At 39.5% G+C, this 22774-nt stretch overlaps 1 protein-coding gene and 1 long non-coding RNA gene across 2 annotated transcripts; both read right to left on the reverse strand.

Annotated features, from left to right (window-relative positions):
* Positions 1–379: 379 nt before the first annotated feature.
* On the reverse strand, positions 380–1799 carry LOC116407495. The gene is made up of 2 exons (XR_004220357.1): positions 1445–1799; positions 380–543 (listed from the first exon to the last, which is right to left on the reverse strand). It is a non-coding gene; the product is annotated as an uncharacterized LOC116407495 (long non-coding RNA).
* A 369-nt stretch (positions 1800–2168) lies between these two features.
* tmem120b (transmembrane protein 120B) lies at positions 2169–21500 on the reverse strand. Its single transcript, NM_001011029.2, is given in 12 exon segments — positions 2169–2743; positions 4238–4306; positions 6071–6135; positions 6353–6445; positions 7552–7613; positions 7810–7875; positions 8394–8483; positions 10971–11066; positions 11906–11965; positions 14151–14267; positions 15309–15427; positions 21363–21500. Coding segments are annotated over 12 exon segments (1008 nt in total). The 5' UTR covers positions 21426–21500; the 3' UTR covers positions 2169–2635.
* Positions 21501–22774: the final 1274 nt, after the last annotated feature.

A 22774-nucleotide genomic window follows, 5' to 3' on the forward strand; every position in this document is an offset into this window, starting at 1 on the left:
AGACTTTAGACGGGTTGTTTGGACACTTGGTCACTGCTACAGTGAGTTCTATTTAGGACCCAGTTTGGCAGAACAAGCCACAAAATCAATTAGATCCTGCCCTATGCTGCTACGGCACCACAGTGATCCATAGTATTGAGGGCTATAGCACAATAGGAGGGCTATGAAAGTGATAAAAGAAGGCTGTTACCACTGGGCAGTGGTAAGATTACACCTGACAATGTTTGACAAATGACAAGTATATAATAAAATACAGATAACTATATAATGACAGCCAAGACACACCATCAGAACTGACCGTGCTGTCTAGAATCTGATACAAAACATGCACCGGGAGATGGAAACAGCATGGCAAGGACACTGCATGGCCGGACATTGGTTACTTGTAATGGACTTATGTAAGGTTTAATGATCATTTTAATAATATGACTAATTACATAGTTGTGTGTATATTATGAAACATCGGCTTGACGTTGGCTATTACATAACTTTTAAGCCATTATTCCTGCACTTCACTAGATTTAATAGTTGACCTGATCCATTCTTAAAGCGATACTGACACCTATTAAACCCGTTTTTTTTTTTTTACGCCCGCTATACTGTTTATGTTATGAGCTTCTAAAATGTTATTTAAAAAATTTCCAGTTTGCTCACATTACTATTAGGAGCAGATGAACTACTGCTCCACAAGGCAGCCATGTTTGCTTTCTTCTGCACTGCCATGTAAACGCCTCCATCAAAAAAAATAAATAAATAAATAAATAAAGGGGAAAAAAATCAACCAATCACATTGCCTGCTTTAGGGGGCTCTCCTTCTACCTTCTGTTACACACACATAGAAATAAACTTCCCTCTTGCTGTCCGTTGTCTGCTTCAAAAGGTCTCCCCCTCCGCATTACACGCACAGAGAATTAGCAGATACCATCAGAGTGAGTCTGAAGTAACCGTTCTCCAAGCTTGTATTGTGTTTGGAATCGGACCTCAACTCTAAAAGATTGACGGTGTCTGCTAATTCTCTGTGTGTGTAATGCGGAGGGGGAGAGCATTTTGAAGCAGGCTAGGGACTGCAAGAATGTGCGTGAAAGTGGAAAGAGAACCATAAAAAGTATTAGCTGCAAAACAAACTCACAAACAGTGAGGGAACACATCCACGGGTAAATGCTGCAGGCTCACAGGCATTGGGAAGGGAGGTCACATGGTCATGTTTAGTTACTCTGCTTAAAGTAACGTTAGGATCCTCCCAGTTTTTTGACGTCAGCTACTCCACTTCTGACAGACAGCTTCAGAAGCTACAGTCGGCTTGCCAGACAGTCGGGTCCAGCTATCTTTATTAGGATTTACTTAGAAAAACAGAACTTTCATGAAAAAATGGTCAGCATGACCTATAGGTATGTTTGGATGTAGAATCATATTTTGAAAAGTACTTTTTTGCTGTCAGTATCACTTTAAAGCATGTGCACTCTGGGACAGACAGACAGACATAGGAAGTACAGAATACCCTACACCTATTTTTGGGCCTTCTCTTTAATTTACAGAGATTTCATTATATTTTCCACACCACTTGTCTGACTTTATATTTGGGGTTTTCTTTCACTGTCAATAGTGTATTTTTCAGATTAAATATAGCAGGTACAGGGCCCTTTGGTGCATTTATAATATGTAGCTTGTATATATGTAGATAAGGGGGCCCCATCGCAAATTGCATAAGTTATGTATAAGGTTGCACAATTTTCGTAACTTCTGCAAAAACTGCCTAGAAAACTACGTAACTTGCCTAGAAGTAAGTAACTTGCGTATCAAGCAAAAGCCAATGCAGAGAAGCTCTGCAGGGACAAACTCCACTGGCTGCCAATGAATTAAAAAATGACTGGTTATTGGGCCCCACAGCAGCATCACTGGTCCCCTAAGCTTATTATTATTATCACATTAATTAATGGAACTCATCATATGAACTGCTTATTATAGAGTAATATCAGCTGTTTATATTGCGCACACAAGGGGCATGGCATTTGAGTTCATGGGGGGCATATATAAATAACTTGTGCCGGGCCCCAAAGTTTCTGACGGTGGCCCTGTGTATATGTCAGCAAGACAAAAGGCCACCGAATGCTCAGTGTAGTGCCATATTCCACAACCCATTCCCACTAATAAAACACTAAAACAAGTCACAGTAGTAAACATTTATTTTTCATTCCCTCCAGCCTGTGCCCTTACTGTACTTCCATATAAACATGGTACCAACCATAACACACTGGTTTGGGAAACCCACCTTTGCATATGTGATTCAAAATGCAATGTGGCCAAAATGATTAATGGGGATTAGTAGTAGAGTCAGTAATTCCATTAGCAGCCGTAGAACACAGTGGTCTGTACCGCAGGCCTGAGCGTATCCTTTCCAGAGGGGGGAAAAAAGCAGCTTAGAAATGGCAAGTACGAAAGTCTCTCCCAGAGGGAAACTGGCCGGCATCTATGCACCCACCTTCCAATCCATTATACCAACCCCCACTGTAATAGCCTGATCAGGGACCCAAAGCACAGCCCCTGCACTTTCCAGCCCACCCTCATGCTAAAGTCCACGATGGGGGAGGGGCAAATATTCCATCCAGTATATTTTTGCCCCAGTCTTACACCAGGCTCAAGGCTTCTTTAGCTTGTTCTTCTGAAATTTTGTGTGAACAACTTTTAGAGTTGTCAGGAAGTTCCCCAGGAAGAGCAGGAGAAATGTGAGAGCCAACACAAACACCTGCAATGGAGACAGCAAGACTCAGTCTGAGCACAATATGAGAAAGGCAAGAAAAATATGTACATTCGATTTTACCAAAGCACAAATCCTATACTGAAATGTAAAAAGATGAAATTTGGACCATACTGGTAGGAAGTTTAGCCCTTGGTGCTTTTAAATGCAGCAGGCTCTTTTCCATCCTATACCTTTGTTTCAGTTGCCAGGCAGAGTTCAGCAGAGGAGCTCTCAGCAGGCACGTTACATAGATATTCACCCAAGCACAGAGTCTGATGAGTAACACGTCCCTTTCCCACATGCTTTGTGTGTACAGTTACATCACACGGATAAATGCAAGCGTGTGAGTATGGTAGTACCGCTTTATGTAGCAATAAACTCTTTCACTATTCACTGTAAATGTGCTCAGGTCAGGCAGCAATGAGAACTTTCCCACTTAATCATAAGGGAACTCAAACACATAAGTTTCACTGTTTTACTTTAAGGGGGGACAGGTCACTAAGATTTGCATTTTCAATTGTATAATACAAATAACAACTTTGCACTTTGTTTCCTATTTCTCCCTGCTGTTATTTTTACGTTATTTACCTTCTACTTCTGACTCTTTTCAGCTTTCAAATGGGGGTCACTGACCCCATCAGGCAAAAAACAAATTGCTCTGTGAGGCTAAAATTGTATTGTTATTGAAACTATTTATTACCCATATTCTTATTCAAGCGCTCTCCTTTTCATATCCCATGCTCTAATTCAAATAAATGCCTGGATGCTAGAGTAATATGGACCTTAGGAACCAGGTAGCTGCTGAAATTCCAAACTGGAGAGCTGCTCAATAAAAAGCTAAATAACTTGAAAGCCACAAATAATAATAAATGAAGGCCAATTGCAAATTATCTTAAAATATTACTATAATAAATATATCGACAGAGTATCAGAGACATGTCAGCAACTACAGGTAATAGAGGGATTTTTAACCTAGGAATTGGGACCCAAAACTGAAAATTAGCCCTCACAGTGCACCTTTTCTTTTAATCATTTGCCTGAGCAGTGAATGCCTCTTCACCAAGCACAATAAATATGAGGTTTTTTTTTAAGTTATAATATGCTGCCACTTCCTCATTTAAACAAACCACTCACACATACAAATGTATGGCACACTCGGCTTCACACAACAATATATGTGTGATTCTATTTATACAACACAACTTGTGTATGCAGAACTATCAATTTAAAATGAGGCATTCTGCCACAGTAAATTCATCTGACCTTGGGTGCCAAACTGTGGGGCTTGCCGGGGAGGCTCAGAGTAGTGGCAACCACCAGGCCTAGATATTCTTGGAAAGATTGCTGAATTATGGAAACAGTACTTTCAAATATCTGTCAACTTGTAATGAGATAAAAAAAAGTCAGACCAAAGCCGAGATTGAACTGGAAGACCTCTGACATAAGATATGTTGATGAAGATCATGCAATAGAAGAAAAAAGTCATAAAAAATGCATTACCTGCCATTCTTTGCATTCTTCATGTCTTGACAGCCCAAAGAGTGTAATTGCATTGTACAGCTGCCAAAACTAAAAATAAAATTGCAGTCAGAATTTTACAGAATGATGGAGATAAAAAGGACTTCAGTAGGAGCTGCTATTGTTCAATTATGTGGTGCCCTCTAGTGTTCTGTTAATAGCAATGGCACAGTAACAGAGGAATAAACCTTGAAAGGCACCACAAATGACCACTTGTTATCCTGCAATATTTATACATCTGTGCTAATTACGGTATGGCATTAGTTTAATGTGAATATGCAGATTAGAGCACACTTCTGGTGGCAAGAAAAAGACTGGTAATAATAGGTGTTGAGTGCAGCCTTTGTACACATTCAACACTACTTTTCATTACAGAAATTCATTTCCATCTGAATTTGTCCTACTGACTCCAGTGGGTTATAACAGGTCTAAAATGGTATAAAATTGGGCATAATTTTAGGTGTTGGTCCTCAGGGACATGCCTGAGTAAGGTCACTGTTGTTGAGTATATACTATTATTTTTTACTGGCAGCCAGGCATTTTAATTGTGAAATAAGTACTCCTCTTGGCACAAACAACACTTTGGGGTTTTAGCTCCCCTTTCTTTAGGTTTAGTGAATACCTACCTTTACATATCAGCTCTGACATGTGTTTCTGAGATTGGGTGCGCTGTTCTAATTATTCAACATACTAGTATTTTTGCTGGATATTCAAACAGCACATGGGTAGCTTGCTGTTAAATTATAACAAGACAAAGACAAAACTGCTTCTTGTGGTGGCCATCAAAAGCCATAGGGGCTGCTGTAAGATGCCATGTCAGGGTCAATATTTATTTGGCTGGTGGGGGCTGTTTTGGCCTCTGTGTACTTGGAATGCCAGGGCTTATTTTGAATCTATGAATCCCAGAGATCCAGCTAGTAAACAATGGCAGGTCAGTGTATGACCTTTATAGGGACACAGCAAGGTAACCATTGGCTCAGCAGTATCTAATAAAATGTTACATTGCAGGACATCAGTAGAGGTATCAGATGACTTCATCTGTTTGAATAAATGAACCCAAAACAGGCTCAACCCCTGCCAAAATGAGTAGGTGCTGTGGGATAATATCAGCAACAAAGGACATTTGTTGTGGCATATACAGAATGATATTTGTGGTTAGTTCAGTGTCAGACCTCCTGCTCCTAACCATTTGGCCTGCTTCATAGTCATTCCCTATTTCTGAATGGGAACAAATAGATGAAGAATGGATGCAAGCATGTAAATAAGGACTAGGAGAATAAAGAGGTTGGGTGAAGAAAAGAGCAGAAATAGAGAGTGTGTCTATGATCTAAGATTTTCTGGTGGTCCCCTGAGGTCCCAGTCCGACACTGGGTTAGTTTGGTACAACAATAATACATGCACAGAAATTTATGGTTACAGATCAAGAAAAGGGGAACTGATTAACAGCCAGAATTCATTGTTTTTTTTTTTTTTACAATATACAGGTATAGGACCCGTTATCCATAATGCTCGGGACCAAGGGTATTCCGGATAAAGGGACTTTACATAATTTGGATCTCCATACCTTCAGTCTACTAAAGAATCAATAAAACATCAATTAAACCCTATGGGATTGTTTTTCATCCAATAAGGATTAATTACAAGGTACTGTTTTATTATTACAGAGAAAAGGAAATCAGTTTTAAAATTCTGAATTATTTGATTAAAATGGAGTCTATGGGAGACGGGCATTCCGTAATTCGGAGCTTTCTGGATAACGGGTTTCCAGATCAGGGATTCCATACTTGTACATCATTTACTTATACACATACTTACATGTCCAAAAAAAAGGAAAGGAAGTAGAAATGTAAGGCCTCGCCACATCCATGATTGAAAGCCCTCTAGAAATGAGAGAAGGAGAACATCAACAAAGAGAACAAAATAAGTTATCCAAAGTCAAAATCAGCACTATAAAAGGCAGAAGATGAATATATTTGGGTGGGAAGAGAAATGGGCGGTATAGGCTAAAGAAAAGCAATTTTCCCTGTGGTAGAGAACAAGTGGATTGTAATAGCTTACCCGCTTCCGAAAGGGGCAATAGAATTCAGATATACCTACCAACAGTGAGGTCTAAATGATTTCTCTCTCCTAAAGCACGTAATCGATATAAACAGCCGCTCTGATAATAATATTGAAGAAACTGTACACAACCTAGAACACAAATCAGAAAAAACCCCAGAACCTGTTACAAATATGAAAGAACAATGAAGTAATATCTGAAAGTAAAAACAAACAGATCGCAGTACTGCAGCAGTATTCTTTATTATTAATTATAGTTTTATTAAAGTTTTCAAAATAACACATCCAAAATCTACATCATAAGCAGTATTCTTTACTGACCATGTTATCCCCATGTTATTGTACAGTTGGTGCACCATGCTATTGTAAAACAGTGGAATCCAGGTCAAGGGGAATCATGATATTGTACAATGGGCAGCATGTCTTTGTACACTGGTAATCATGCCAGGGAAGAATTTTACTCTAGCAGTCAAGTCAGGGTAGCGCTGTGATTACTGAACACATCCCAATGGGATGCCACAATGTTATTGTACACGGAGTACAAGTTTAGTGGCACACCATGTCCTAGTACACCGAGTTGGTACAAAGGAGCATTCATTCTATTGTACACTAGGGGGCACACTTACTTATCCATGAACACTCCAATTTTCTGCGACTTTTATTATTATTTGTAGCGCGAAAAAATCGAAACAGTTTTGCTGCTGTTTACAATCGTTCGGTACAAAAATTTTGTGACTTTCGGATCCCCAAAACAATATTATTGTGACTAATACGATTTTTTCGTAAGCATTTTCGTGATATTTGTGATCTTCAGAAATTTTTGTTTCCAATCCGAATTTTTCCCATTCGGGATTCGAACTCTTGCTTTGATAAATCTGACCCTAGGATTCTTCAGATTAATAATTTCTTGGGATGCTAATGTTTCCTGTATGCCAGTTCCTGTATACCATGTGGTAACTAAGAAGTGCAAGCAAATCTGTCTGGTTCCTATTTATATCACTGTAGTCACTTCCCAAGCACAGTGAAATTGCACACAGGGTGCCAGGAAAGTTGAACATTATTGTACAGCAGTAGGCATCTTACAGTACTTTCCCCAAGTTGTAAGCAAAACAAATACAATACACACAAGAGTGAACAAGAACATTTATGTGTTGTGGCATAGGGGTGTTGTGTAATACAGACACACTGTGCTGCAGATTGCCTTAAAGCAGTTTATATTTTATTTCTCGGTTACTTACTTTGATATATGGAAAATGCCAGAAACTGATTTCGAAATATTTGATACATGAGTCCATCTGGCCTACATGGTGGGGGGCAAAATAGACAATATTTAATTTTATCTTCAACCTTTTCAGAATCAAAGTCTATCCTGAGTGCAATTAACCTGTACATCAGTTTTAACCAGTTTAACAATAACCAGACATCAGTTAGGAATAGTTTGTAATAAAACAAGCCAACCCCCACCCCAGTGAACAAGCTACACTTGATGGACTTACCATGTTAACATCACTCCCGAAAGAAACGTGGAGACATAATGATGGGATACCCACCATCCCTTTATCCTGCATGCAAGCAGAATACAGACTGTCAACAATGTAACATCATGAATCAATTTCCACACTTCCTTTCAATTACTCATTTTATGGATTTCTATTACGTGAGCTCTGCAATCAGGAGAGTAAGGCATTTAACGTTTGTGGCGAGGTACTTGGGAGGTTGGAAAAAGATTGGTCATGTGGGGTTCAACATAATGTACAAAGGGCAGGTGTGTTTTTTTTTTTTGAAGATGAGTACTGGCCCAGGGTAGGTGGGGATAGGTGTGGGGGCAGGGTGATCTACAACTTGGAAGCCCCCATTCATTTTAAGTTACTTTTCCTTTTAATAACTGGACTTTTAATAACTGGACCATCTAGCTGGGACGCCTGTTACCAAATTTTAGGTAACCAGGTGCATCTAGATCTAGGTACCAAAAAGGTACTTTTCTAGGTCTGTAGCACAGATATTATAGAATTCTACCATCCTTTTTAAATGTAGATTGAACACAAAAACATATAAAAAGGCCACAGATGGAAGCACTTACCTTGAACCATTGCTGATGAGGATACTTTCCCTAATGGTCAGAGTGCAGTAGTACCAGACTAATAAGAAATTAAATACTTCATCCGTCACCCTGCAAAGCAAATACAGAGTTGATCAATTGGCATGCTGCTGAGCAATCAACAGTAACCTAGGTCATTGGTGTTTCAAAGAGACTCAAAGAGAATGAGGGGAATATGTTAGCTGCTCTTAGTAGTGCTTTAATGCAGCTTAGGTTATTTACGCAGTCCTTCTTAGAGCTTGCAGTGGCCAGCAGGTATACAGTGTATAAAAGGAAGGACACAGAAGCAGTACAATAAATTCAGCATTACTGAAGTTTCTTTCTATACATATTCTAGAAACAACATGGAGGTGAAATGGGAGAAAGACTGGGAACCTTTTTTTTTTCCAAATCATCTCGGTGGGATGGTAGTTCGGGGAGATTAGTCGCCCGTGACAATGGAGATTTGTCGCGGGCGACTAATCTCCCTGTGTGCCAGAGCCCTTAAGGATTTGTATGGGACTTTTAAGCACTGAGCTGAAGTGAACATATTTTTATTCAGATGATGCTTATTTGAAAATGCAGGTTAAAGTTGAGGATTTGCCAAATATATTGTGTGGGTTGGGGGGTAAGTTAGATTTGGAAACAGACAGGGATGGCCATAGGGTAATTATTTGAACAGAGAAGAGAGAGCTATGAAGTCTCATATAATCTTTAAGAAGAGGCATTTGCAGATCAGGTTTTAGGTGCAGCAGACCAACTCATCTAGGAGTGTCAAAATAACCCCACATGCACCAGTGCTAAGGCTGGGCAGTTTAAAAAGACAGGATAAATGAAAAAAAAAAAACCTAATCTTGTAGGCAGTTATAAATAATATATAGTGCTGGTTTTACTTTTGAACTAAAAATGAATACTATCTATAAGATTCTCCCAGGACCCTGTCCGTGTTTCAAATGAGGGGTGGGCGCATCCTAGCGGTCCCTGCCAGATGCAGAGTAGCAGGGGGATAGCCAATCACAGCCCTGCTGTCACACAACCAATGACTTTAAACTTTATTTCCCTATCAGGTCAGTCAAGCTGCCGATTGGTTCCTATCCTACAGTGCAGTGTGCTGAGAGCCGCCTGCTCCCTGCACATTTAGAGAATTCAGCCAGCAGGAAATGGGACAGATGGGTGGGATTAGTAGGGTTTTGGGGGAATTTCTCAATAATTCAGTCCAAAACAACTTTTTTTTTTAATGCCAATCCTTCAATATTTAGAGGAGTACGGTTACATTCTTAATTTTCACATGATATGTCTCCTTTAAATCAGAATATATATATATATATATATATATATATATATATTATTATATTATATATATATATTATATATATATATATATATATATATTATATATATATATATATATATTATATATATATATATATATATATAGCAAGACAATGAGCCGCACACGCAGGGACTTTGTTAGAAAACAAAAAAATTTTTTAATGAAAACGATCCAACGTTTCGAGCACCAACTGTGCTCTTCCTCAGGGACAAACCCTGGTTTGTCCCTGAGGAAGAGCACAGTTGGTGCTCGAAACGTTGGATCGTTTGCATTAAAAAAAATTTTTGTTTTCTAACAAAGTCCCTGCGTGTGCGGCTCATTGTCTTGCTATATACACGGTTTTTGCAAGCACCTGGGGCATTTGATTACTATTAGGGTGTGCTCTGTTCTTTTCTGTATATATATATATATATTATATATATATATATATATATATATCTCAAAATAAAACAGCCAGCACCAAGGGTCTTTGTATTTCAAAAAATCTCTTGTGTATTATAATTGCATGTACAACCGACGTTTCGGTCCCTTTTGGGACCTTTTTCAAAAGGGACCGAAACGTCGGTTGTACATGCAATTATAATACACAAGAGATTTTTTGAAATACAAAGACCCTTGGTGCTGGCTGTTTTATTTTGATATTTATATGATATCCCGTGCACAGGGGCAGAGCAGCAGATTTTGGAGTGTGGTGCTGTCGTGTGGACTGTATATATATATATATATATCTGCATGTGTAAGATTATTGCCAACTTGCCCCTGCACTGTTAATGGAGCATAAGTTAGTCTCTAAGCCCACAGAAGACTAGATGATATAGTTACATATGCTGCAAACAACTTATTTCACAGTTTGAAAACTTTTTGAATGTATAGGTCCTTAAAGCACATATAACAGCAACGGTTTCCCTTACCAGTGGTGCAGGTTAATAAAACAAACACTCCCGTTGGGGCAAACAATGTTATTTTTGTATATAGCAAACACTATCTAGCCCTCACAGGGAGAGACCTCCTAGTGTAGGCATGCTGGGACAGGATGTAGAATTGGTTGACTCCTTCCCTGATCAAACTTTGGAAGCTGAAAGACTTGGTCATTATACGTATGTGCCTAAACCCAATATGGCCACCTGCACCAGAAGCTCCCTCCCAGAGAGTGCTCAGTGTGTGAGCTTTATTAGTCCGCACCTCAGTGAGGGAAAACATTTTACAATAACAGGTGCCTTTAAAGAAGCAGCAGTGAGAGAGCTCACCTGTAATGAAGCACAAATCTACATGTGATAGCTCCCAGTAACAATATAATAGTCAAGTAAAGCTTGAATTTTTCATATTCATCCTTGTAAGCAAATCTGAAAACACAGAAAAGAGGTTCAGAGAGAAAAGTAATATTAATAATGATGTTTATCCCTGTATGTGCAAGTGGATGCAAAATGAACAGTTCTAACACCAAGTTACAGTTATGCAAGTGTCATAGATTCATTTTTATCTATGCCCCTGTTTATTGGCAACATGCGATGCGACAAGATCAAGAGAACGCAGCACTTAAAGGGTTAAAATGTGTAAAGTCTAGTTGCCTTGTTTTGTAAACACAGGAAGCCGTGGTTAGGTTAGAGAGTTAAAGGAACAGTAACACCAAAAAATAAAAGAGCTTTAAAGTAATAAATATATAATGCACTGTTGCCCTGCACTGGTAAAACTGGTGTGTTTGCTACATTAACACTACTATAATTTATAAAATAAGCTGCTGTGTAGCCACGGGGGCAGCCATTAAAGCTGGAAAAAAGGAGAAAAGGCACAGGTTACATAGCAGATAACAGATAAGGTCTGTAGAATACAATAGTGTTTTATCTGTTATCTGCTATGTACCTGTGCCGTTTCTCCTTTGAATGGCTGCCCGCGGGGCTACATAGCAGCTTATTTATATAAATTATAGTAGGCTTTCTGAAGTAAACACACAACTTTTACCAGTGCAGGGCAGCAGCACATTATATTTTAGTTACTTTTATACACTTTCATTTTTTGGTGTTACTGTTCCTTTAAAGAACTGCTAGAATGACTTAGCTGACCAGTATACAAGGGATTCATTAAGTCTACCATACAAGTACATAAATGCACTCTGTGTTTAAATATATAAGACAATTTATGGCCACAAGATACAACAAGAATAACAATTGAATGGAACACTTACTTTGCTTGATTACTAAGGAGAGTGACATTCACATTTCCAAGCACCAGGTTTAAATACAAACTGAAAAAGGAAAAAGTTTTATCAGTTCAATTTTAGTGATCATTAAAAGTATGTTTTGTTTATTAATGCATTTTGTTTAACACTGAAGGAAGTGTGAATCATTTATGCTTACTTGAAATAGATATTAAAGAATGGACTGTTATCTGGTGTGTAAAGGATACAAGCCACAATAAAGAATGTCTGATGACTCTGGCTGTTAAACAGCATAACATGGACTTTCACCCTTGTTAACATTTTAAGACTAATGGAAAACCAGTCATATATACACAACAGCAGAGGAGAGTGTGTGTGTGTATGTGTGTGTATGGATTATGTGCCTGTCAGTGAACACAAACATGCTGGGGTATAAATGCCAACAGAGAAAACAAGCCAAGCGCCATTAGCCTTAGGTATATTTGAGACTACTTCAAATGTTTTTTCCTGCATCCACATCCAGAATGTCAAGAAAGTTGTTTTCCACATACTTTCATTTGCAGGCAACAAAACACCTAGAATCACTCCCCATTGATTCGAGCATTTTTAAACATATATAGAGCTATTTAGTTTAAGAATAGTTACATTCAACAGAGGAGTGATAAGTGGGCCTACTTGAAACCCGCAGGTTTGGGCATAGAACTGCCATGCTTTTTTTTTTTTTTTAGTTTTAACTTTTTTATTGGAGATAACAAAGTACATGACATATTCAGTGACATTTCCAGTTGTAAATCATTGTGTCAATAAAGAGTACCACTGTTGATCGAAATTGGTTTTTACGTGTCGTTCCTTAAGGGGGAAAAGAAGAGGAAAGAAAAAGGAGAAGGAAAAGGGATGGGACGGGGGGGGGGTGGGTAGGTAAGGAGGGACGTGCAGAACTGCCATGCTTTTAAAGGAGAAAGAAAGTAAAAGTCACTTGGGGGTGCCAAAATGTTAGGCACCCCCAAGTGACTTTAACCGCCTACCTTTTACCCCGGGCTGGTGCCCCTGTGTTTAGAGAGAACAGCACCAGCCCGGGGTACCTGGAGCGGATCGCTTCCTCCTTCCGGCTTCCGTTTGCTGAAACGGTGGGCGCATGCGCAGTAGAGTGAAAAGCTGACTTTAATGTTTAAGTTCGGCTTTTCACTCTACTGCACATGCGCGTGCAGCAAATAACAAAGGAGGAAGCGCTCGCTGCTACCCCGGGCTGGTGCTGTTTTCTGCGAACAGGGGCACCAGCCCGGGGTACAAGGTAAGCCGTTAAAGTCACTTGGGGGTGCCTAACATTTTGGCACCCCCAAGTGACTTTGCCTTTCCTTTTCCTTTAATGCTAGTAATAAAAGTGACTTTTTAATATGATTTTTTTTGAATATAGCTTAATTGCATTAAGGAAAGAGAAATAAACATATTAACAAGAGAAAAAAAAACCACAAAATTTCTATAGGCATTGTTTCTGAAATCATAAATGTCATTTAATGGAAGTCGATGGACAATACAAGCCATTTTAAAATCTACTCACAGACCATGGTACCCTTTGGGCATCCAACCTTTTATTATTTTCAGTTGCCCACTGAATCAATGATTCAAATGAATCACAGCACTTTATGTAACTTTTGGCGAAATCGGTAGAGTTTAGCTGAATTCAATCAAACTCTAAAACAATCTTTGTTTCTAGTGTTACTGATCCTAGCAAACACCATTTAATTACAGGTACAAAAGACATAGAATTCAAAGACAACGTATTGAGACACACACAAGTACACACAAAAAAAACCTGAACATGTGCTGAAATTACTTATTTTACTATAGTAAAGTTACACTTTATGGTCACTTTAGGAACTACACTAACAAACATAATACACAGCAGAACAGCAGGCGGTGAAGGCATTTGCCAGGGCACCACACACTGGCAGATATGATGCATCAGATTAGATTTTCAAATATGGCTGATATTTCTAGTATATGGGTATTGGTCAGGACCATCAGCTTGACAAATGTAAATACCTACACTCTCAGCTTAAACAGAATATTCCTTTACTCCTCACCAACTTGAGTTTTATCTACAAATCTAAAATCACAACAAAGATTTTTGCAAAAAAAATAATTAACCCTCTCAGGACTCTGGGATCTTCAGCAGCTATAACAAAACAATTTATGCGAGACCATGGGATCCATTAGGATAGAGTTTTGCAAGATTACCCACTAGAACTGTGACAAGCTAGTCCTAACTCACCCATTTTTCTTTGGCAAATAGGCTTCCATGTCGAAAAATGCATTGTGCCTCTCTTTAATTGTGCTGTTTATTTGCTGGACGAGTTCCTTTTCTTCAACATTAGAGGTATGTTTATATCTGAAATGATTATAAAGATTAAATGAGTGTTTAACAATCAGTGATCACATTACAGAACCTGACTCAGTGGGGCTCATTTATAAACACTGGGGAAATTTGCACCTTGGCATTAACCTACAGCAACCAAACAGTGATTACATTTTTCCAGTCAGTTGCAGGTGTAAGAATCAAAACAGACTTCTGATTGGTTGCAATGACTAACTGCCCAGATTATTGAAAATAAATCTTCTTTCTCAACTTTTTTTTTAAAAAAAAATCTGTAATTGTTCATTTCTACAGTGCATCAATCTACCTGTCCTATCTACAGGAAAGCAGACTGAGTTAAATATTAATAGCTAGGTTTTTTATTTGTTTTATAAAAAAACTGCTGGAAAATATTTTAGTGTTAAATTATACTTGCTGGCCATTCAAACAGTTACATAAAATTACATGGCTTTATACATTTGTGTGTGACGTAACACACTGTACAAGTATAATCGTATAGAGTTTATTAGGGAGATATGTGCTGCAAGTCTAGACTAGCAATAGAAACAATTCTGCAAGACTATATAACTCAGATCACTTTAATATCCAGTAAACAACCTGATGTGCCAGGGTCTCTAGCAGGTGTGCAGAATTACATGTCTCACTTGCATACAGGGAATAAGAAGGAAATTATACTACATTTGCTGCAGGTTAAAACATGTAGCTATACCCTAGAGGGAAGTGTAAGCAATATAAAGCAAGCTTCAGCTTTCCTAAGCTTAAAAGTGTATATATTATTCTAAAACAGAAAGATCTTTTACATGTACCATGGCACAGAGACAATGTTTATTGGCATTATGAGAACACCAGCAGGTTAATACACAATTCCAGAAAACAACAATTTACATAAGTCATTGAATTATTCTGAGATCTAGATTTTTTACTTTGATTAATGACAATAAAATGTTTCTAATAGAGAACATGTGCAAGGAATATCAAGGTCCGGTACTGCACAGCACTTGCGCCAGGCAGTTTATTTTTTATGCTTTAGCCTCAAACACCAAGCAATCATCTTACCCATGAAGGTTGCCTTTTAACTCAGTCAGACGCCTCTTATGCTTATTAATATAACTGCTGCATAGATTCTGAAGGCCATTCAATTCTTCCAGCTTCTGTTTGTATACCTTGTGTGTTTCCTGCATTACAAAGGAGAGAGATATTACACAATGATAGACTACATTTACTAATTTTAGCTAGTTCCTAATAATAACTAGCTGAAATAATAACATTTCAGCTAGTGAAACAAAACCTAATTCTACCTACCATCTTAATTTACATTATTAATAACATTTTGAATGATTTGAAAAGGGGCCAAAACCTTTATGAATGTATTTGCCCCTCTGTCCCCTCCAAACAGTTAGATTCCATTTAAAGTAATCATAATGACTAATGATAAGGAAAGTAGTACAGTGTCTGGCTATCCCCTGCTATTCTCTGCAATTCATGCTAACTATTCAAACATGGCGGCAGGATCCAGTCCTCATCAAGTAAAGAATTTCAATTCCCACAATGCTTTGCATTCTTCACGGCTCTCTGCTACTACACAGGTCCCTTCTGCGGCATTGTTTACCAAGTAAAACCAAGGGATAGATGCTGCTTACAACAGCAATAACATTTAAAAGAGGCAATTACATTGGAAAGAGTCAAAAGAGGAAGGCAAATAATTCAAAAACTATAAAAAAAAATAAAAAAAGAAGACCAATTGAAAATTGTTAAGGATAGGTAATTATAACATATACTAAAAGTTAAACTGAAGATAAACCACCCCCTTTAAAGGCTACTGCCACACCAGGCGGATTCTTGGCCTGCGGATAACAGCATGTCTTATTCACAGGCCAAGAATCCACTTGGCGTGGCACTTGCCTAAAGAAAATATATTTGGGGCTTGAGCTTGCACAGTACTAGGTAAAAAATTTCTGTTGTGAAATGTGAAAGTCTTTTTTAGCGCAAGAGTGGGCACTCAGTTTTTTCCCCACATTGGTACAGTTTTATCTCCCCCAAGGACCACTGGGTTGTGGAAATATTAGCAATTTATTTCACTCGGTGGGGGGGGGGGGGGGGGCTCTTATATATGTAGATTTTATATGTAGATTTTTTTATTTGAAACCGTTTTAAGACTTTAATTACAAGCTTGTTTACTGAAAAGAAATTCATCATCCCCAAATTAGTCTGCTTTTAGCAACAGGAAGATATTAAACAATACAACAAGCATTCTACTACCAATTCTACTCATGAGTCACTTCTAAGTTCATGATTTTGTATGCTGTAAAATCTGCTACAACCTGCTACATAGTTGACAATGGTTTTTAACACCTCAAAGGATGTAAACAATTTTAATAAGAAATGAGAAATGCACACATTTGTAAAGAAGATTCTTAAAAAAAACAAATTTTGTCTTAAATTTTCACAAGTCTGAAATTTTTACAATAATTCCTCTGGGATATAAAAATCTGAATGTCAAACGTGACCTTACTTGCTAAGGTGGAAGTATTTGTGTGATGAATGCATATGTTCCATTTAGAAATATTTCTAGGTTTGTGCAGTGAACCAAATAAAAGAACGTTTTCCTGAAATAGTAAGAAGCGATGTGACTGGTCAAGATGTTCTGGTAAATTAACCCCTGGGTTTCTCCTCAATTGGAAAGGGACATCCCATAGATAAGCCCTTCCACATCACAGTAAAAAGCCAAATGGGATCGATAAACCACAGATACTTAAAACCACATACTACTGTGATAGACAAAAAAAAAAAAGTTCAGCCAAAGCCTATTTATTGAATGCATGTTGAACAAGGGGGTGCACTGTCCCTTTAAGAGTCTGTCGCCTGAACAAAGTAGCGTGCCCAAGTTTCTGACATTAAGGGCTGTTCAGTGCAGCAATTCGGCAAACAACTTTTTATCTGTAACCTTGATCTTTCTCCTGTGTTCAATCCGTATGTAAAGATTAGCTTTGGTGGCACTGCAAGCTTTTTCAATACTTCTAGTAACCTATTTATTTTGTTCTATGAAAAAGCATGTTGCCCATTAAGACAATGTAAACCCCCTTATGAACAAAGCAGTATTCTGGCTATTGTGCTGTTATATAACTAACATGATCAATGAACCATTTAACTGTAGATATCTAGTAATCAGTATTTCTGAAAAATCCTATTTTCTATTCTAGGGGCTTGCATGTATATGCTAACTGTGGCACTGCTGCCACACAGTACCAAAGGATTTCCCAGTGGGCCCCGTAGATGTCAAATCCCATTAAAACTTTCTTATTTCATTCACAGGCCTATATAACACCTATACCATTTATAAATAGCATCTATATCAAATTGTGGTAGGAGCGACCCCTGGTGTGCCTGAATCAACACTGAACATATAACTAAAAAGCAAATAACTCTGTGCCAAATGCTTTAATTCCTCATCAGCACTGAAGAACATGGTGCAGCAACAGATGACATTTCCTAACCTGCCTGATCCCGAAACCAACCACTATTCACCTTACATGTACCAACAAATGTATGAAACAAATTACACTGGACACTAGGGGGCACATTTACTGAATGTCTTTTTTCCATAATGATCGGTATTTTTGCGAGTTTTTACTTTCGTCGCTGTCACAACTTTTTTGCGAATTGTCGCAAACTTTTCGCCGATATCGCGAAAAAAACGTACTGTCGCACTGAGTATGAAAGTTTTGGATTCATTCAAGCTTCAGTATTGTGACTTTTCTTGGACCAGGTTGGAGCTGTAGAGTGCCATTGAGTCCTATGGGAGGCTTCCAAAATCATGCAAAGTCGGAAAGGTTTGCCTGCCGTTTACGAGCGCTTAATACGAAAAAGTTGCGACAATTCTCGAAAAAAAGTCGTACCGGCGACGAAAAGGTTGCGACAACTTGCGAAAAAGTCACGGTGGTGACAAAAAAATTACAAAATGTTTGTTTCCAATCCGATTTTTTCCCATTCGGGATTCGGATTTGTGGATTAGTAAATGTGCCCCTAGGAGTTTCAACTAAACAGCAATCAATTTGCAGCAAAACCAAAAAGAGGCCACACACAGGTAAAGTGAAGGCAGCCCCTTTATAAATCAGATTGCCAAATCTTTCATAAATTTACCTCCTAAAACATAAGCTTTCTCACCACTATGGATATACAAATATGTCATTCAGGGTATTTGCAAAAGTGGCTTTAAGATGAATTTGTAGGTATACTGGAGTAAAATTGTTTAGTTATGTTGGATCAATAAACGTCAACATCACAATTGTTGTTTCTTCACTCTACTTTACTACAAAAACATTTTTTACAGCAAAAAGTTGAAGTAAAGCATTATTAAAGGAAAGTCTAAATCACTGGGAGTGCCAAATGTTAGGCACCCCCCAGCGACTGTAATAGCTTACCTGATAACCCAGGCTGGAGCTCCAGCAGAAAACTGTACCGGCCCAGGTATTTCAGCAGTTTTTTGCCCCAATTTTTCTTCTTTCTTCACTGGAGCATGCTCACGCACACTAGAGTAAAAGAGCCGGCTTTTCCTTTCTAGGTTCATCTTTCACACTACTGCACATGCGCCTTAACCAGACCAAAATGAGAAGAAAACAGAAGACTCTGAAGAAGATGGCGCTGAGCTTCTGTAGAAGTACTGTGGGCCTTTGCAGTTTTTAGCAAATTGGCACACAGACCCAGGGTATCAGTTAAGCAATCTTAATCACTGGTAGGTAATATTTTGGTATCCCCCAGTGATTTAAACTTTCCATCTCCTTTAACTAAACCATACAGAGCTTCTTCAACCTCTTTAAAATATGCATAAATTATATCCCAGATTATATTAAAGATATTTGTACAATTTTACTAAAGTGGCATTTTATAGTGGCAATTTAAACATGCAGGCTTTTGTGAATCTAATGTTCTTTTAACTCCAATTTCTCTCTAGTATTATGTCTGACTTCTGTTTACTCCACTTTTGTGAATTCCTCTCTTTGTGTCTATTCCAAAAAGTATTTCTTAATATATGTTATTGCCCATTTTTGTGTGTGGGTTTATGTTGCTTTACTGCTCTTTTCGACTGGCATAGCTACTACCTGTTGGATACAAATCAATACAAGCACAAAAGAGAGTAGTATTTAAGGGTTACTATAGTTCAGCTACATATAACTGGACGTGTTCCAGACTTTTTTTTGTAAGGAAGGAGAGTCTAGACAGAGTTGTTGAAGGGATTTAAAGAAAAACCACCAGTCTGGGAAATTCACTAGTAGTAAAAGCACACATAAAGATAGAAATAAGGCTCCTCAAGGGGAAAGCCACAGCAGGCGCTCAACTGTTCAAGGTCCCTAAATAGTTAATTAGGTAAATATCTCCAGTCTAGATAGAAAACTGATGTAATCTAAGGTATAGGCAAGATAAGTAACTTTCTTGCAAACATTGCTGAGCTAGGCGCTATTTGGGTGCCATGTACCTGCAAGCACACCAGTGAGCATCTCCATAAAACCTCACGGAAACCTCACTGCCAGAGCACTGTTCCTGAAGCTCTTTATTCTCCCATTCTCAAAATGTATACCAAAAGGAGCAGCACACCTAGATAACACTATGTTTTACGATCTCTGTCAGGGTGTTACCTGAAACACCCATCACACTCAACAGACAAAACGAATGCTTGAAACATGTTGGGTTAAATGTTGCTTAAATTTACTACTAAAATATGAGTACCTTGCCTACTCTAATTTTTTCTTAGTTCCAGAACAGAAGTATTAAAATACCTTATGCTAATCACATAGCACTGCCTTAAAACCAAAATGATGAGGTTTTAACTATAACTTACAGAATTAACGGTGGAGACATTCATGTTACAGCTTAATGTCCCTGGGGCAATGTACAATGTACCCAGAACCACAGGTTTAATAGCTCAAATACAGCCTAGGTTAATTTGATCTTGAAAAAACTGCATAAAAAGCGCGCAAATAAAGATGGCCATGCAACAGCAGATTCACTAATTTCATGATTACAAATGAGTGAATCTGGACCCATATAGATAATCATTTGCCCATAATACAATGGGGCCAACAGAGATTTGCCCATCAAGGTTCTACAGAAGCCCATTCAACAAGGACCACATCAACACACAGATGCAGTCCTCATCTAAGTGGGATTTACAAATCTGCCTGATTGACTGTCAGTGGAAGCTATACATGGGCCAATAAAGTGCTGACTTGGTCTTGAGGGACTTTTCCTCTAAGGCACCATATTCATTTAGTTAAGAACCCCCTAGACCCCTAATGCAATTTACTGTGTACTTTATAAAATATCTGTGCTATACTGAAGGTTTAGAAATAAAATTTAGCATAGGCTATACAAATTACAGCCAGAGTGCTGCCAAAGGCAAAGAGCCATAATAGATTTAGATTTTTCAAATGCTTTACAGTACAGTCTGGAATAGGTTCCACTGTGGACAGGGAGAAGATGCCTTTATATTGGGTGGCAGTTCTATACTTTGACACTGCGAAATAAAGGCTGCTGTAGTGTGTTACACCTGAGCATTTAGTAAATATCTACCCACCAAGTTTATATGTATACATGTATTATATATGTGTGTAGACAGACTGCATAGCCTGCTCAGTAACACAGTAATCAGGAAAGAACCGACCTTTGCCTTATTGATCCCTATTAAGATGCTCATATTCGGCGTGTATTGCAGATGGTTAGAGGGGTCATTGTATGGAAGCTGCACCAAGGTCACCATCTGGACTGGAATAAAGGCAGATGGGCTAGTGTGTGCCGCAGAAGTTGAATGGCTTGTTAGTTTGAAGAAGGCGAGGATAAGAAGGGCACAGTCTCAGGACAGAGGAGGAACAATCCAGATGGGGTGACCTCCCCCGTAAGAAATAAGAAGAAGCAATAGCGTGTATGTAACTGGCCATTGTGCCGATGAGGCGCATACGGTTCCACTCGGGCACCAGTTCTCCTTAGCCAGGGGATATGCGCTCCATATAGTGCGCCTCACAGGTGAGCTAGTCCAGCTGAAACTCACCATGCCTGGGCTACAAATAGCCTTTGTCGTCGTTTCTAACCCCCGTTCTGTGACCGACCCTCGCTTACCTGTAGCTGCTGGAATTCTTTCTCCAGCTCTCCCCATTCTTCCTGGCACTTCTGTAGCGACATGTTAGAAGCCGCTGTGAGCCCGGCCGCAGGAGCCACGCTCGCACCTTACGTCACCTCCCTAACTCCATGACCCAGACCGTCCAAGCTGGAGGTAGGCGGGTACTGAGCACGGCGCATGCGCAAATGTCTTCCCATTCGGTTGCTCTTCGAGTTAAGAGATCTGGCCAATCCTAGAGGGGCTTCCCTCAGGCTGTGGGCGGAGCTTTCTGTATTGACAGCAGAGGACAAGTTACTAGAGCATAGCAGCCACCCCCTGGACTGTCACCTCATTTGTCTTTTTCCCTCCTTTCATATTGCACTATTGTGGGCTTGATATTTAATGTTGGTTTTGTTTGCTGATTCGTATTAGCTGAACACCGGAGGATTTCCCAGTGGGCTCAGGCACTACGAAACGGCAAATTCCTTTTGTTCTTTCGTATTACTAACGTAGGCCTGTATAACTCCCGAAGCATTTAGCATTATTGACGTTTAATTGCAGCGAGAGTGAGCTTTGGGTGTCAAAGTCCCCACTGACTCGCACATGGGTCAGGCGACTATCGCTGAAAAACAAATGCTGCTTTTCCCGTAAGTTGCCGTCGGATCTGCTGGAAAGCAGCAGGGAAATCAGGCAGGCCGCAAAACACTGCCAATCAGCGGATATATAATGGCCCATAAAACTTGGGGTGCCAATATGGTATGTTTCCCCAACTCTCTCAAACGCCCCCTTGAGGAAGGCATGGGAGGTAAAGAAACATGCCTATATTGTTATTTTAAAGGAGCAGTTCAGTATAAAAATGAGCAAAATGGATAGACTGTGCAAAATAATGTTTTCAATATAGGTAAGCAATAATCTATAAAACAGGGGTCCTCAAACTTTTTAAGCAGGGGGCCAGTTCATGGTCCCTCAGACTTTTGGGGAGCTGGACTAAAGTCCTCCCCAATGTCCTCCCCCACTGCTTCCTCCAGCTCTTCCCTGCATTCCCCGGTGTCCTCCAACTCCCCGTGTCCTCCCACTCCCTCCTCCAGGTCCCCCCTGCATCCTTCTACTCCCTCCTTCAGCTCCCCCCTGCATCCTTCCACTCCCTCCTTCAGCTCCCCCCTGCGTCCTCCCGCTCCCTTCTCCAGCTCTTCCCTGCATTCCCCTGCGTCCTCCAGCTCCCCCCTGTGTCCTCCCACTAAATCCTCCAGCTCCCCCCTGCATCCTTCTACTCCCTCCTTCAGCTCCCCCCTGCGTCCTTCCACTCCCTCCTTCAGCTCCCCCCTGCGTCCTCCAGCTCCCCCCTGTGTCCTCCTACTCCCTCTTCCAGCTCCCCCTGCGTCCTCCCACTCCCTCCTCCAGCTCCCCCCTGCATCCTCCTGTTCCCTCCTCC

This window comes from Xenopus tropicalis, chromosome 1 (genome assembly GCF_000004195.4).
Source record: "Xenopus tropicalis strain Nigerian chromosome 1, UCB_Xtro_10.0, whole genome shotgun sequence".
NCBI classification, from domain to species: domain Eukaryota; kingdom Metazoa; phylum Chordata; class Amphibia; order Anura; family Pipidae; genus Xenopus; species Xenopus tropicalis.